This window comes from Cucurbita moschata, unplaced genomic scaffold (assembly GCF_002738365.1).
Source record: "Cucurbita moschata cultivar Rifu unplaced genomic scaffold, Cmos_1.0 Cmo_Scf00086, whole genome shotgun sequence".
NCBI lineage: Eukaryota > Viridiplantae > Streptophyta > Magnoliopsida > Cucurbitales > Cucurbitaceae > Cucurbita > Cucurbita moschata.
In genome coordinates, this window is record NW_019268602.1 from 436,454 (window position 1) to 452,709 (window position 16,256).

The window sequence follows — 16,256 nt, forward strand, 5'->3', positions numbered from 1 at the left end:
AAAAAAAAAAAAAAAAAAAAAGAAGAAGAAGAAAAGATATGACTAAAGAAAAAGGGAATCGTAGTTGGGTTCCAAGTAGGGTAGAACGGACATTTCACATTTCACTTGAATAGAGAATCCTTTTCTATAAGGAAGGCAAAGTTCCATACTCCAAAATTTTTAAATATCTCTCACAACTAATTAAATTATAAAATTAATTAAAATTTAGTTCATTATAAAAGTAAAATCTCATAAATAATTTGAGAATAATTTTATTCTACGATTCAATCAAAATAGAAGGTAAGTGAGTCGGATGATTGTGTAGTGAAATTAATGGGGTGTATTTAAATTGACGAACTTGAAAAATTGAAGTCATTTCAATATTTTAAATTAGTATTTTAATGGAAATTATAGTTTAGCATATTTTTAAATTGGCTGTAATTTTAAAAAAAAAAAAAAATGAAGAAGAAAAAGACAGGAAAATAAAGAAAGAAAGAAAAAAGAAAAAGAAAGGTAAAAATGTTACGTTGGTTAGAGGAATGTGTTGACACCTTCTGACGTCAAAACAACAAACCCTCTCTCTCTCTCTCTCTCTCTCTCTCCCTCCGATTGCCGAATACTCGGCCACCGTTCTCATCTCATTCTTTTCTGCAACTTCCTTTTAATTTATTTTGTTTTGCAGAGCTCCCTTCAGTCTTATTCCGTACAAATCTTTGACCTCTATCTGCTTCCCTCCTCTTTTTCCCCCCTTCTTTTTTCAGTTTCTTCATTGGTTGACTCTTCTATCTTCAATTTTTCTTTCGAGGACGTTGCTTTCTGTTTCTTCTCTGCCTTCTTTCTTCTGGGTTCCTTGATTTTGGTTCCAGGATTCTGAATTGGCGGGAGCCAACGCTCAATTATGTGGTTTTAGGAGGTGGGTTTGTTTTAATTTTGATTTTGGATTTCGATTTCGATTTGGGATTGGGAAACGGTTGAATTGTTGGGAGTTTTGATGGCTAACCCATCTGGGAACCATCAAGAAGCTGGCCAACCCTCGTCTTCCTTCGATGGAGGGAACCCCAGCAATGGTAATTCCACCCCAGTGCCTGCAGCGGATAGTTCCAGCTCCGCTCTTGCGATGAAGCACAATCCTGGTATCTCCACGGATTGGACATCTGATGAGCAGCTCACACTGGAAGAAGGCCTTAAGAAGTGAGTTTTTCCTGTTCTCAATCGTTGCTTTTGAGCTTCTTGCTTTTGAGTTTATCCGGAAGTTGCTTAAATTAAGGGGGATTTGATTAATTTTCTCTTGTTTCCCAATGGGAATTCATTTTTGCCTTTTAAGTTCGAGCTATTTCACCTTATTTTTGCATCTTTTTTCGTGGGTTGGTTCATGCTTTATCATTTCAAATGGTTAAGTTAGGAGATTGGTCCCTAATTCATTTGGGGATTGGACGAGAGGAACAATTTGTACACTTTTTTTTTAGTATCTTAAAATTCCTCTTAGTATACCAGCGACGTCTATGGACTGAACTAATTCTTATGGAGTAGTGGAAATATATATGTTAACACAGTTTGCTTCGAATGAGATTCTTGGTAGTTTACCATTTATGCGTTTATGTGGAATATGCCCCTTCAATAATCTGAACCTCACCACATAGCATCTGATAATAGTTCTTGCACTTATTCTTGGCCAGTAGAGTATTAACACTAAGAAGATTTTAACTCTAACAGCCTGCCATATGACTGCTAGAATGAGTTCTAACACTGAATTCTTACTTCTAAGCTTCCGCCTGAGTTTCTTTTGTTCTCATGGCTCTTGGTATTATGAGGCCATGCTTTTGAATGAATTCTTGTGTGAATATGAGGGGTCTCTTATTTGTTCTTAGAGGCTTCTTTTCTTTTACTTTTTCATCTTTCTTTCTTCTTCATTTTCTAATGTCTCTGTAAGGGGAAATAAGGTCATAATTGAGCTGATCTCTGTGTGTAGTCTTATTATTGTTTTACCTATACCCCATTCTTCTAAATATTGCATTTTAGGTGGCCTGGTCGTTTTAGTAAATGATCTTGATTTGGTTTATATGACACAGATATGCCGGAGAGTCTAGTGTTATTCGTTATGCAAAGATTGCTATGCAGCTACCAAATAAGACTGTACGAGATGTTGCCTTGCGTTGCAGATGGATGAATGTGAGTTCCTTTACTCAGTTCTTGCTTTTGTAACAAATAAATTATTGGCAAAATTTCTGTTTTGTGAATCATCATGGGTACGCTAGACTGGTAATTGGTTAGAATTTACTATCGCCAAAGAAATATCCAAATTAGAGTGGCACTATTTTGTGCTTAGACTCACCTTTGCTTGAATCTTCATGAAGTTCTTGCCTTCAATGTGGTTATCTAACGGCCCAAGCCCACCGCTAGCAGATATTGTCCTTTTTGGGCTTTTCCTTTCGGGCTTCTCCTCAAGGTTTTTAAAACGCGTCTTCTAGGGTTTCCACACCCTTATAAAGGGTGTTTCGTTCTCCTTTCCAACCGATGTGGGATCTCAGAATCCACCCCTCTTTAGGGCCCAGCGTCCTCGCTGGCACTCGTTTCTTTCTCCGATTGATGTGGGACCTCCACCAAATCTACCCCCCTTCGGGGCCCAGCATCCTTGCTCGCACATCGCCTCATGTCCACCCCCTTTGGGGCACAACCTCGTCTGGTGTTTGGTGTTTGGCTCTGATAACATTTGTAACAACCCAAGCCCACCGCTAGCAGATATTGTCCTCTTTGAGTTTTCCCTTTTGGGCTTCCCCTCAAGGTTTTTAAAACACGTCTGCTGGGAAGAGGTTTCCATACTCTTATAAAGGGTGTTTCGTTCTCCTCCCCAATTGACGTGGGTCTCACAGGTTCTGTTAAACAAAAGTAGGTTAACATAGGTTAAAATACATGCATATCCTAAATTGTATATATTTCAATGGTCTGGAAGTCAATGCATCCACACAATTATGCCCCTTCCGACTATTATGGACGAAAGATGCGAACACTTTTATATCCACGTTTCTCTTGTTTTTTAAACTCAACAGAAATGGATAAATTTTCTTCCTGTTCAGGCAAGTGTTTTCCCTTTAAAACTAGATTTCTTTATTTAATTTTGTATGTGGTTCTTTTTGGTCTGTGTATTTAACTATAGCAATGAAAGGCACTCTATCATCACCTATGGAGATCTAAATACTTTTATATCATTATTGCAGGTTTCAATTTTATTTATGCCCTCTCAATTTCTCTTTGTTTCACTTTTTATTTTTGTCAGAAAAAGGAAAATAGCAAGAGAAGGAAGGAAGAACACAATTTAACAAGAAAGAATAAAGATAAGAAGGTATCATGTAAATCATTGGTGTTTTTTCTTTGTGTTGTCTTGTTTTTTTTCCTTGATTTATTGTACATTTGTTACTTGCAGCGTATGCATTAGTTAAAGCTCTATTAAGTGCCTGATAAATGGTTATTTCTCTCAATTTTATTCAGCGATTGAATCTGCTGCCAATTTGGGATAGCAGTATATTAAGTAGGCTGCTAACTGGTAGCTAAAACCCTAATAGCTTAAGAAACTAAACTGAACCAAAAAAATTAACCTCCTTGAGCAGAATAACAACTTTTCATTGACCAATTAGAAATAGCTCCAACCAACATTATTTATTTCCGTCATTGCAGATAACATTATATTTGGTGTTCTTTACGCGCTTGCACTATTTTTTCCCCTCTGTTTTCTATCTTTTTTAGAACTTCGTTTTAAAACGTTGTACCATAAGAAAGATGTAATTGTATTTTGAATGCTGATGTCAAGGATAAAAATCATTATATTGTTGCAAAACTCATTATATTTGATGTCTTGTAAGTGCAGTATGTCTTCTTTAAGTTCAAACTGTAAGTGCTTTATGTACTCTGGGGTTTTGGGTCTGTGTCTTCTTGGGGTGCTTTGTTCTCCATTGTTTTATTTCATTTCTTGTATTTTTGGGAATTCCTTTCTTTTTGGTTCGGCTTCTTGTTCTTTCAACTACCTATGGGGTCTGTTCCTCGAGCTCTATTTTCTTTTTCCTTTTATATCAATGAAAAATTGTTTCTTGTTAAAAAAAAAACACGCTTTAACACGTTAGAGTGTCTATTTCATTTAAAGCATCCACCATGTTGTGTTTGTATTTCAGTACTGGGTTTTTAGGGAAAGATACTCCGTTATATCTGTGCCTTCGAGGGCCAAAACTCTTTACTTTTAACGTGATATTATCCAATGACTGCCAACCAGAACCAGTAAATTTTGTTGTTAAATGCAAATGAATATATAAGTTGGCCATTTTCCGATGGAAAGTCTCACCATAATTTTGGCATGCTCATAGAACTGAGGAATGATATTTTTCTTTGTTCCAGGAAAGAGTATCTGACCCTTCAATGAAGTCAGCACAGGTTGCAACTAGGCCTAATGTGTCTCCTTATGGAATGCCTATGATTCCCATGGACAATGATGACGGCGTCTCATATAAAGGTTTTGTTTCTACGCATGTCTTCCTTCACACCACTATGTGTTTTGGGCTGTTGCAGCTCCCACTCTTCATTCTCAACATGATGGATGAGGGAGTAAATTTCATATCTGTTATTACTTGTAGGTACTGTTCTTAAAAGAAAAATATAGACATGTAGGTAATAAATCGTAGAGTAATTATTCAACTGCCATGCTTGTTCTTCTGTATACCCAAACCATTTGCTAGCCCATTTTTTTCCCTTCTCTGAAAGTTTTACCTATGTCTTTTGGTTATTTGAAGATATAAATGGTATCGTGAAGCGTGATTGTCTTTTGATAGCCGTTGTATCATCATTAGTACATGTTAAGAAACTCTTGGAAATTTTGGAATACATTTTTTTTTTGGGTATAAAATGGATGATGCTAAAAGCTGGAAAGTTGTTCCTTCAGAGGAATTCTATGTTTGTTCATTGAAAAAATATATCTTTTCCTTCCCCAACACCGAACAAGGTATTGTCGTCCATTTGGAAACCAAAAAGCCTAACAAAGTCGATGTTCCAATCGGGAGAAATACTCCACTCAGGTTTAAATAGTGCTGAAATCTCCAAAGGGAACTTTCTTCCTCAGTTTGCTACCCTCTAGTATGCTCATTGTGTGTTGGGGATGGTGAATGCTCAAGATCACATATTTTTCTCATGTTCATTGTGGCTAAATGCTAGTTTTCTTTATTCAAGATTTTCAAAGTTTAATGGGTCCATAACAAAGGTGCAAGCTGTCATATTTCATAATTCCAGAAATTTGGTTTCACAGGAATCAAAGAATATTTGATTCAGGTGTTTGGTTCAAGAGGATGAATTTGGAACAGCTTATCTGCGCTTAGGCGGGTGACTTACATGGGGTTTTGACCTAAAAAAGTTCAAAATTATCAATCCCATTATGGTTAAAGTCAAGACTTTTGATGGTGGTTAGAGAGAAATCAAAGAGTTTTCAATTGGGAGTGTTTCTATCAAAGAATGTTCTTTTTGTTTCAAGAAGGAAAAAGAGCTGCATGGTCCCCCAAGGTGATTCCACTTCCCCTAGTAGATATTATCTTCTTTGGGTTTTCCCTTTTGAGCTTCCCTTCAAGGTTTTTAAAATGCACCTGCTAGGGAGAGGTTTCCACACCCTTATAAAAAATGTTTCGTTCTACTCCCCAACCGAGGTGGGATCTCCCAATCCACCTCCTTTGGGGACTAGCATCCTTGCTGGCACTCGTTCCTTTCTCCAATCGATGTGGAACCCCCCAATCTACCTCCTTTGGAGCCCAATGTCCTTGCTGACACACCGCCTCGTGTCCATTGCCCAAACCCTCTGCTAGTAAATATTGTCCTCTTTGGGCTTTTTCTTTCGGGTTTCCCCTCAAGGTTTTTAAAATGCGTCTGCTAGGGAGAGGTTTCTACACCCTTATAAAGAATGTTTTGTTCTCCTCCCCAACCGATGCGGGGTCTCACATCCCCTTTCCCAAACCTTGAGAGAAAGTCTGTTGTGCTTGTTTTAGAATGTAGAATGTGAGAAACAGATTCGTTTCAAGGTCTTGATGCATATTATGTTCAGGATTGCAATTGTTTTTTTCTACAATATACAGAAAACAACATAATTCATTGATGAAATGAAAAATTGCAATGAAAGTTACAATTAGGTTGGTTGTGAGTTTTCCTTTCGGTTTTATATATACAGGTCACAAGCAATGAAAGTTGCTTGTGAGTTCTCCTTTAGGTTATACATATTGGCGCAAGGGTATACTTGGGCATAACATTTTCATTTGTTCATTGTGATGCTTTCAGCTATTGGTGGTACAACTGGAGAGCTTCTTGAACAGAATGCACATGCCATGAATCAAATATCTTCTAATCTTGCATCTTTTCAGGTGAAGAACTTGGCTGTCCGGATCTTGTTTCACCATTTTTAAGTTTAACCAAGAATCTATGAACGAGTAAGTAATAACTTTTTGTTTTATGCAGATACAAGATAATATCAGTCTCTTCTGCCAAACGCGAGATAACATCCTCAAAATAATGAGCGAGTAAGTAACATTACCTTCACTGCTTTTCTCCTCACTCCCCCCATTTGTACCAGCATGCTTTCCTTAGTTTTATCGAACATTCACACCCTCTTAACGTACATTTAGCAGAAAGTCCATTTTTAGCATGCAAATTATGTTTGTCTACTACCTTGGAATAACAACTCCTCCATTTGTCTATTTTGTTTGTTATGTTCTGCGAGATTGGTTCCCATATATTGTGTAGACCTCCTACTTGGAGATGATCCGAAGTTTGGTACTTATGGGAACTAGGTGTTAGACCCTCATGTGTGTCCATGCTAAATCATTTATGGAATCCGTTATGGATAGCGGGTGCATAATCCAATCTCCAACACATGGGCTGGGGTGCAAAGTCGGCACACCCGTGCTGTGACACTATTCTTGAAAGACCCATTTCAAAGGAAGACACACGAGATGCTCGTCTCGCAACGCTCGTCCACGTTGTGGCACACGTATGTGCTACAACGTATCTTGATTAGGCCACAAGGCCTAGGGGCGGTGGAGAGTTGACGCCATGCCTCCCTCTATAATACATTTTGAGATATTTCCAATGTTTTTGGAGTATACGTCATTTTGGCAAGTGGTCATACGACTCTATAGAGCATCTGTCGAGTATGCGATTGACACCAAATTTGGTGAGCTTTCATCTTTCATATAGGTGAACTTAACTCCAAAGTTGCATGCTGGAACTCATATCGATACCCCGACTTCTTAAGTCTATCTATAACAAAGCTCACCATTCATATCAAAACCTCAAAACTCATGTTACCTCGTTCTCTTCAACCTTGTGTATGCCTTAGCTTGGCTTGAATGTAAACTCTTGGTGTGTTAGATGATGCACCGTCCTCCTCAATTGCATCATGACACTTGTTTATCTTGGCTCTCACATGGTCGGAGGAACGCCGCTTGAGGGTTGTCCCTTGTTTGTCTTGTGTGTGGGGTCACAACCTGCTTTCTCTCAGTGAGGTTGTGACACTCTCCCCCACATAAGCTAGTCATCGTTCTCAATGACTTTCTCAGGGGCACAATCGTATCGTCAATTATGACACGTGGCATACCTTTCCCTTTGTTCCCTCCGAGATCGAGAACTTTTCCAGTTTGGTTGCTTTCCGTGGATCTATATCCCTACATGTTTCTTCGTTTTGCCTAGCCTTTTTACAGTACTCATATCAAGGTATTCCTTTCTTTGGTAAGTTTTTCCTTGTTAGCGTAGATAGATATCTCATTTTGAGGTTTGCTTGCAGGTGGATAGACTTTTTTTCTTGGATAATCACTGTTATGCTTGACTTGGGAAACTCCTCAAGTCTCCTGGGCTAGATGAGTTGACTTCTAATTTCTTCAATAACCAGCTAGCACATTATTATAGATGATATGTTCCAACTGGTCAATGTTTACTCGTAGCGTAGGAAGCTCGGTTTTGGTGACAAAGACCAACTAGTTTGGTTGCGTAAATTAATTTCGAGGTGTAGGTTGGTTGAATCGAAAAGTTACTAATTCCTCTACTCTTCGGTGATTTTTTATGAACCGTATAGTAAGTTACAGGAATTCTTGTAGCCATCTGCTTTAAAAGTCGAAAGTTTTTCAATTGACTCATCGTAGCAAACTTTTGTATAGAAAAGTTCTGTAACTTGTCTTGAATCTTGATGGTTGTAGCTTGAACGAAATGCCCGAAGTAATGAAGCAGATGCCGCCTCTTCCGGTGAAGGTGAACGACGAGTTAGCGAACACAATCCTGCCGCCGACCGCTCACTCTATGCAATCATGAAAAGTCATCAACAACACAAATCTCCCTTTCAAATTACTTCCTCAAGCAAGGAAAGGGAAGGAAAGGAAAGCATTTTCTGCATATGAATGATCAAATTGTTTAGTTGCTATAATTTGAGTCTACAAAGTTGTTTTAATTTATTTCTTCTTTTTTGTTGCTTTAGAATATATGGATTCATACATTAGTTTGAAGAGGTAGATTGTAACTTAGATGCTGTGTAATAATTAGGAATGCTTTTCTTTCTTCTAATGCTCTCGCAAAAATGAAAAGTCATAATAAACAATATTTCTCCGCTTGAAAAAATCGATAAATTTTTTTCAAAAATATTTATCGGAACTGGATTTTAGAAAGAAACCTTTCAGAAATGGTCGATGAAACCCTTTTAAAAATGACGAGGAATAATGACCAATGATACCCTTATAAAATATTATGAAAAAAAGTAGACCGTCGTGCGGGCCTCTCGTTGGGGCATGCTATGCCAAAAGCGAGAGAAATTTCATCCCTCTTTCCTTTTTTCACCCCATGTCACCACACGGGAGGGTCATGGAGACATAAAAAAGGGATCCTATTAACTTGTTCCGACTTATGATAATAAGTTCATGAGCTTAGTCTTACTTCACGAGAAACGAAATAAGACTTCCATGTCCAAGCTTAACTCAGACGTGAGAAAAAAAAACTTATCCATTTAGGGTTAAACGTATGTTTTTTTTTTCTCACGTATAAAAATGATGAAGGGTACCCTTTAAAAATGATGAAGGGTACCCTTTAAAAATGATGAAAAAACTAATTTCTAATGGGTACTAGGGGTCATTTTTGTAATTTTAAAATTGGCTACAAATTTCTTTTGTTGTTTCTTCTCCACTCTCTTTATAACATTATTAAGCAACCTCTGACCTAAAATATTTCAAGCTTTTCACACACATGAAGAATCTTCAAGGAAACCATATTCCCACTCCATGCCTTGACATCAACTAGCTTCTAACAATCTTCATACTCATAATTACGAAAGTAAAAACGGTTTTTAGTTTAGTTCCTTCTTCCTTTTAGCTCAACAATTACAAAGTGGAAAATTGATTCATCAACTTTTAGAATAATAATTGATCTGTATTCAGATTAAACATCGTTTTATTCGTTGATTTGTTTTTATTGAAACCATCGATTTTTTTTAACCCACGAAAATGTTCGAATAAACGTTAAACTACAAACTTGAGCTAAACTGTTCAAAACTATATCGAAATTCAACAAACAAGGTTGCCTTTTTCTCCACGTTTGTCGCTTTAACTTCCTATCCTCGAAAATTCAACCCAACCCTTCAAATTTTCAAACCCAACACTTCAAAATTCGTAAGGAACTCATTCCTAAAGAAATGCTTGATTTTGGTCACAAATTCTAACCGCATTTGAAAAAGGTTACGGGATTGCCACGAACCACGTACCTTCACGATGAAATGATATTTTTCATTTTATTTTGTTTTTTATTTCTCCATAAGTGTCTCTACTAATGTAATAACGTATTCATCATCCTGTCTTTCTCAGACCAACTGCAACTTTCCATGTGGTTTGGTTTTTTTTCCTCCTAAAAAGTGGGAGATGTTGAGATTATTATTGAATTCTCTAAGATTTCCGTGAAGAATTTTTTGAAAAAATTCAATTTCTAATGTATTGGGTTTTGGATTTTAAATTATTTTTTGTTCCTTTCTTGTAAATTTGGTCATTCTGTTTCTTAAAACCAACTTCACCAAGCAAATCTTTTTTCACTTTCTCCCCATTTTCTCTGCTTCCAAACTAAACCACTAATTCCTTTAACAGGTAGGCTGTTTTTTTATTAAAAAAATTTACAATTTTTATGATTAAAATGTTTTTTTTCCCTCTCCAGATGATGGGATCAAGAAATGGAGTTAAAGGGTTCATAATTCCTCTGATTTGGATGTTCATCAGTTCATCCTGGATTTTCCCGGAAACTGTGGGACAGAAAATTTCATCCTCCAGCTCTCTAATACAATATGGTAAAAATGGAGTCTTTTTCAAAAAAACTTAATCATCAAAGGAAGAACATGTTGGGTTTGAAACGATTTTGAGTATCATTTTGGTGAGGGGTTTCTTGCAGGGAGAGATTTTGTGCAGAGAAATGATGGGTTGGAAGCACTTGAGGAAGAAGATAATACAGTTCGAGTTGATCCTTTGAACCATTTCAAGATGTATAGAGGTGGATATAACATCACCAACAAACACTATTGGAGTGTAAGTTCTCTTTCTCGAGTTGGGTTCGATTAAATTATGAAACTTTTTCGACTAACTTACTTGTTTGAGTCGTAAACTTATCAAAGTCGAAGAACTTTATCTCGATAGCTCAATTCAAACAACTTAAATCAATCGTAATGATCTCTAGTATAGATACTTATGAAAAGAGACAACTTTTGATTCTTAATAAGTTCAAGTTGGTTTGGTTCAATCAAACTACGCTATTAATGTTTTTACGGTGTTGACGTTTTCGTGTTCTTTGTTCTTTTCAGTCAACAATATTCACAGGAGCTGCAGGGTATGGGATTGGAGTGGCCTGGCTTGTGTGTGGAATAGCATATGGAGGATTTTTTGCAGCAACTTTGTGTCGTGGCAAGAGAAGGAGCAAGGGAAAGTTGAAGAAAATGTCACATTGTGGGGACAAATTTTACCTATGGACCATTCTTTTGGCTACTTTCTTCACAATTTTGGCTCTGTAAGTGTTTCAAGCACTCGAGTAGGTTGATCGTTAGAATCATGCGCTAGTTTTACTAGACAAACATTAGTTAATTTGACACGATATGATAGATAACTGGTCGAACGAAATAGACAAAACACTGTTTAATCCTGACATATTCAATAAACACGACATGACTCATTCGCTTATCGATATCAAGAGTTAGTTAGAAGTATACGGAATGATAAATGAACGATCCATAAAGTGTATGAATGTATGATGTGTGTGGGCAGGGTGGGATGTGGATTGGTGATTGTAGGCAGCAGTAGATTTGATAGAGAGGCAAAGGATGTGGTGAAGATCATAATAGAGACAGCCAATGGGGCATCAAACACTATACAAAACACAACTTCAGCTATGAAAGATATGATTCATAACTTAGAAGCTTCTAAAGGAATTGGAACTCATGAGGAGGCAGCTGCTACAACTTTGACTTCTACCTCTCACAAACTTGATGCTCAAGCTGCAAATATTCAGTGCCAAGCCAACAAGAACAGGCGCTTGATCCACAAGGGCCTCAACATAATGTAACTCTCTTCTCCTACCTCGTCTTTCGACTTTTAGTTTCATATCTAATAAATTTTTCGTTTAAGAAAGCCTCAACTGGTCTCTCGAAAGTTGTTTCAAGAGAGTCCTTTACGACCCTGTCATGCATAGTCATCTCTTCCTTGACGTTCTTTTAGAATGGCTGTATCCATGTTGTGCCTCTGAAGGGAAGAGACTCGCGATGTAGCTACCGGAAACTTTGTAACAGCCTAAGCCCACCACTGGTAGATATTGTCTGCTTTGGCCTGTTATGTATTGACTTCAGCCTCACGGTTTTAAAATGAGTCTACTAGGGAGAGGTTTCCACACCCTTAGTAGGAATGTTTCGTTCCCCTTTCCAACTGATGTAGGACCTCATAATCCACTCCCCTTAGGGGCTCAACGTCCTCACTGGCACACTGTCTAGTGTCTGACTCTGATACCATTTGTAACAATCCAAACCCACCACTAGTAGATATTGTCCGCTTTGGTCCGTTACGTATCACCGTCAGCCTCACAGTTTTAAAATGCGTCTATTATGGAGAAGATCTAGCCCAACTTCGATCGGTGCCTCACACCGTTCGGTGACTAGCTCTAATGCCATTTGTAAGAGCCGGTGACTGGCTCTGACCGGAGTAGGGTTAGACCCTCTCTGTAGTAGATGCGTTTTAAAATTGTGAGGTTGACGACAATATGTAACGGGCCAAAGTGGACAATATCTACTAACGGTGGGCTTGGACTGTTACAAACTACTCTAGGTGAATCGTCGTCAAGATCATCTCCAATCTGGGCCTCGCCTCTTAGATCCCTGAACTTGACTTTCTAAAATCCCGTTTGATAAACATTTGGTTTTTGAAAGTTCTTCCTTTACATCGGACGAAACATTTGAGCTTTTACCACTATCTCATAATTTGATAAATATATTGAATGGATGTGTGTATGGATGCAGGTACATAGTGACTATGGTTACAATTTCCTTGAACCTGGGAGCTGTAATTGGTTTGTCTGGTGAGTTTGTGTGGTTTCTTAAAAACATCAAAAAGACAACTAAATCTGTTCAGTAAGTGTTGATCAAAAGCTCACTTTTCTGCTATTTGCAGTATTTGGGATCCTCAGATTACATAGACTATTTCACAGGTAAGCATCGATATCCACTCCGTCACGAGAAATTTCTCGAGAATGAGAAAGAAACTGTAAAAGTATTTCAAATTTGTAGTCCGTGATTAAAAGAAGCTATGCACATTTCAAATCCACGTCCAATAGTATTAAGAGGCACCTATGCTATCCATGTTTCTGTCCCGGGATTCCGGGAGCTCCGCCAATACTTCTAACAAAATCCAACCAAACACAACATATAACAAGACATCCTTAAACATTTTTCTTGCAGCTTCATTCTACTGTGCTGGTTTCTAACAGTCGTGTGTTGGATGTTCTTTGGCTTGTATCTTTTCTTGAACAAGTAACTCTATCTCTCTGCTATGTTCTCAAGAACAAGATTTAGTTTGTACATAAAAACAAAGACGTTATATTGTTTTTGGTTGTTCGGTTTCAGTTTCTCAATAGACAGTTGCAGAGCTCTTGAAATGTTTCAAGAAAATCCCAACAACAACAGCCTCAGTTCGATTCTCCCATGTGAGCAACTGCTGACAGCCAAATCAGCTCTAACTGATGTAAGCTCAGAGATTTATGATCTTGTTAATCAGGTAATGTTTTTTTGTTTGTCTTTTTATGTTATTTTTCTATTGGCACCTTTGAATTTCTTTTGTTTTTGCAGGTCAACACACAAATTTCAGTATCATATCCAGACACTGGTTTGGTCTGCAATCCTTTCTCAGAACCTCCATATTATGAATATCAACCCGAAAACTGTGCAGCGAACACCATTCGTATCCGAGATATCCCCAAGGTAAATATGTTTGGACGTACGTACTATGTTATTGTAAACTTTAGGTTTCAATCTGTAACAGCTCAAACCCATTTTGAGTTTTCCCTTTTGGGCTTCCCAAAACGTGTCTGTTAGAGAGAGGTTTCTACATGAATGCTTTGTTCTCCTCTCCAACCGATGTGGGATCTCACAATCCTCCCCCTTAGGGGCCCAGCGTCCTCACTGGCACATTGTGTGGTGTCTGGCTTTGATACCATTTGTAACAGCCAAAACTCACTGCTAGTAGATATTGTCCTCTTTGGCCTTTCCCTTCTAGGTTTCTCCTTAAGGTTTTAAAAGCACGTCTGTTAAGGAGAGGTTTTCACACCCTTATAAGGAGTGTTTTGTTCTCCTTTTCAACTGATTTGAGATCTCACAATCCACCCCCTCTAGGGGCCAACATTCTCGCTGGTACATCTTCCGGTGTCTGGCTCTGATACCATTTGTAATAGCCCAAGCCCACCGCGAGCAGAAATTATCTTCTTTGGCTTTCCCTTTCAGGCTTCCCCTCTAGGTTTTTAAAATGCGTCTGTTAGGGAGAGGTTTCTACACCCTTATAAAGAATGCTTCGTTCTCCTCTCCAACCAGTGTGGGATCTCACAATCCATCTCCTTGGGGGCCTCTCACACCGGTGTGGGATCTCACAATCTATCGCCTTGGGGGCTAGTGTCCTCGCTGGCACACCGCTTGGTGTCTAGTTTTGATACACCATTGTAACAGTCCAAACCCACCACTAGCAGATATTGTCCTCTTTGGAATTTCCCTTCCGGGGTTCCTCTCAAGGTTTTAAAAACGCGTCTGCTAGGGAAAGGTTTCCACACCCTTATAAGAAATGTTTTGTTCTCCTCTCCAACCGAGGTGGGATCTCAAAATCCACCCCCTTTGGGAGCCCAATGTCCTCGCTGGTACATCTTCCGATGTCTGGCTCTAATACTATTTGTAATAATCTAGGCCCATTGCGAGCAGAAATAATTCTCTTTGGGCTTTCCCTTTCAGGCTTCCCCTCAAGGTTTTTAAAACGCGTCTAATAGGGAGAGGTTTTCATACCCTTATAAGGACTGCTTTGTTCTCCTCTCCAACCAACGTGGGATCTCACAAAATCTATATGGTTTCACTTTAAGTTTCTACCTAAAAAAGCGTGGAACAAAGCAATATTTGTTGACATTTCCATCGATACCAATACCAATACCGATCTCTATGCACATTGTTATTCTTTCAGGTGCTAAAGCTACTCACATGTTCTGATGAAAGCCATGGAGGGTGTGAGAATAGGCAGTTCATGTCGAACTCAGAGTACAAAACGGTGGAGGCTTACACAAACTCAGTACAAGATTTCTTCAATGTGTATCCAGGCATGGAAAGCCTTGTGAACTGCCAAACAGTGAAGGATGCGTTTTCAAAGATCTTAGAACACCATTGCAGGCCTTTGGAGAGCTATGCCAACATGGTTTGGGCAGGCCTTGTGTTTGTCTCAGTTGTTATGCTGTGTTTGGTTTTGATTTGGACAATTTCAGCAAATGTTGAGCATAAACTTCACCCTTCAGCAGATGCCTCAGTGCTGCCCAATTCTTCAACTACTCCAAAGATGATGGAGACGTCTACTCTTTGAGATCTTAGCTCGTGTTCAAAATTAGGATAGAATCAATCGGTGATCCGAAGAATCTCGCGTAAGCGAGTTCTCGGTATGTCTAGGTTAGACCCGACACGTATTTTTCTTTGCACGTAGGCTAAATTATACAAAATATTGCTTGTGTATATAAATCATTTCAGTTTTGTCTATGATTTGACTGTGATTGATGTTCCTATTATGTTCATATAAACTAATATGATCCGTCCTGATTAGGGGCATGATTCTTGTAACAATCCAAGCCCACTGCTTGCCGTTATTGTTTGCTTTAGCTCGTTATGTATAACCTCAACCTCATGGTTTTAAAACACGTCTACTATGGAGAGGTTTTGTAATAGCTCAAGCCCACTGCTAGCAGATATTGTCCTCTTTGGGCTTTTCCTTTCGGGTTTTCCCTCAATGATTTTAAAACGCGTCTACTAGAGAGAAGTTTCCACACCCTTATAAAGAATGCTTCGTTCTTCTCCCCAACTGACGTGGGATCTCACAATTACATTCTTGTATCAACCTCAAACACAAACACAGGATGTTGAGTGTCTGATGTATCCAAGAGATGAATGGGTTGTTTCAGTTTGTGAACCTTTTGCTTTGACCAAATTTGTCACTGCTACCTCTTCACTCATTGCCATATGTTTTTCTTAAAAGAGAAGAATAGTGAAAAGAACAGTTAGGAAGTGAAGAAACAGACAAAAAAAAAACAAGAAGAAAACAGGAAGGGAGAAATGATGATGGGTTAAAAAGGTGAAATTGAAATGGGATAAGAAAGCAAGAATAAAGAAGGTTTCAAGTTTGGGAGAGAGAAGCGGTAAGAAAGAGAGGGGAAAAGCGATGGTAAATTTATTGTAATAATCACGAGAAAGCAACATGAACATGAATATGAGTGGCAGAGTTGGGTCTTTCTCTTCTTTTTTCTTCTGCTTTTGGAATCTTTTCTCTGAAACTATTCTCTGTGACTCCGACATTATCTCTCCCTCCCTCTCTCTCCCTAATATTCCTTCTGCCATCAACATCCTCCCAAAACTCATTCTCTCTCTCTCTCTTTCATTCTCTCTCTCTCTTTCATTCTCTCTCTCTTTCATTCTCTCTCTCTTTCTCCAAGAATGCCCTTCAGACACTCCCTCTTTCTTCAAGAATGCCCTTCAGACA

At 38.5% G+C, this 16,256-nt stretch overlaps 2 protein-coding genes across 3 annotated transcripts; both read left to right on the forward strand.

The window, feature by feature from the left end:
- The first annotated feature begins 527 nt into the window (after window positions 1-527).
- LOC111439197 lies at window positions 528-8,594 on the forward strand. Its single transcript, XM_023076970.1, has 7 exons — window positions 528-1,170; window positions 2,049-2,148; window positions 3,254-3,319; window positions 4,363-4,477; window positions 6,277-6,359; window positions 6,454-6,515; window positions 8,187-8,594. Exons 1-7 carry the CDS (start codon window positions 971-973, stop codon window positions 8,296-8,298), a joined length of 738 nt encoding a protein of 245 aa, XP_022932738.1. The 5' UTR covers window positions 528-970; the 3' UTR covers window positions 8,299-8,594.
- A 1,429-nt stretch (window positions 8,595-10,023) lies between these two features.
- LOC111439196 lies at window positions 10,024-15,262 on the forward strand. 2 transcript variants are annotated; one of them, XM_023076968.1, is made up of 11 exons: window positions 10,024-10,106; window positions 10,174-10,303; window positions 10,405-10,538; window positions 10,811-11,013; window positions 11,268-11,561; window positions 12,509-12,567; window positions 12,660-12,696; window positions 12,947-13,018; window positions 13,112-13,262; window positions 13,334-13,465; window positions 14,703-15,262. In XM_023076968.1, the coding sequence occupies exons 2-11, from the start codon at window positions 10,174-10,176 to the stop codon at window positions 15,090-15,092; spliced, it is 1,602 nt and encodes a 533-aa protein (XP_022932736.1). In that variant the 5' UTR covers window positions 10,024-10,106; the 3' UTR covers window positions 15,093-15,262. The 2 variants fall into 2 exon arrangements, with proteins under 2 accessions (XP_022932736.1, XP_022932737.1); XM_023076969.1 differs by lacking the exon at window positions 12,947-13,018.
- The last annotated feature ends 994 nt before the right edge of the window (window positions 15,263-16,256 follow it).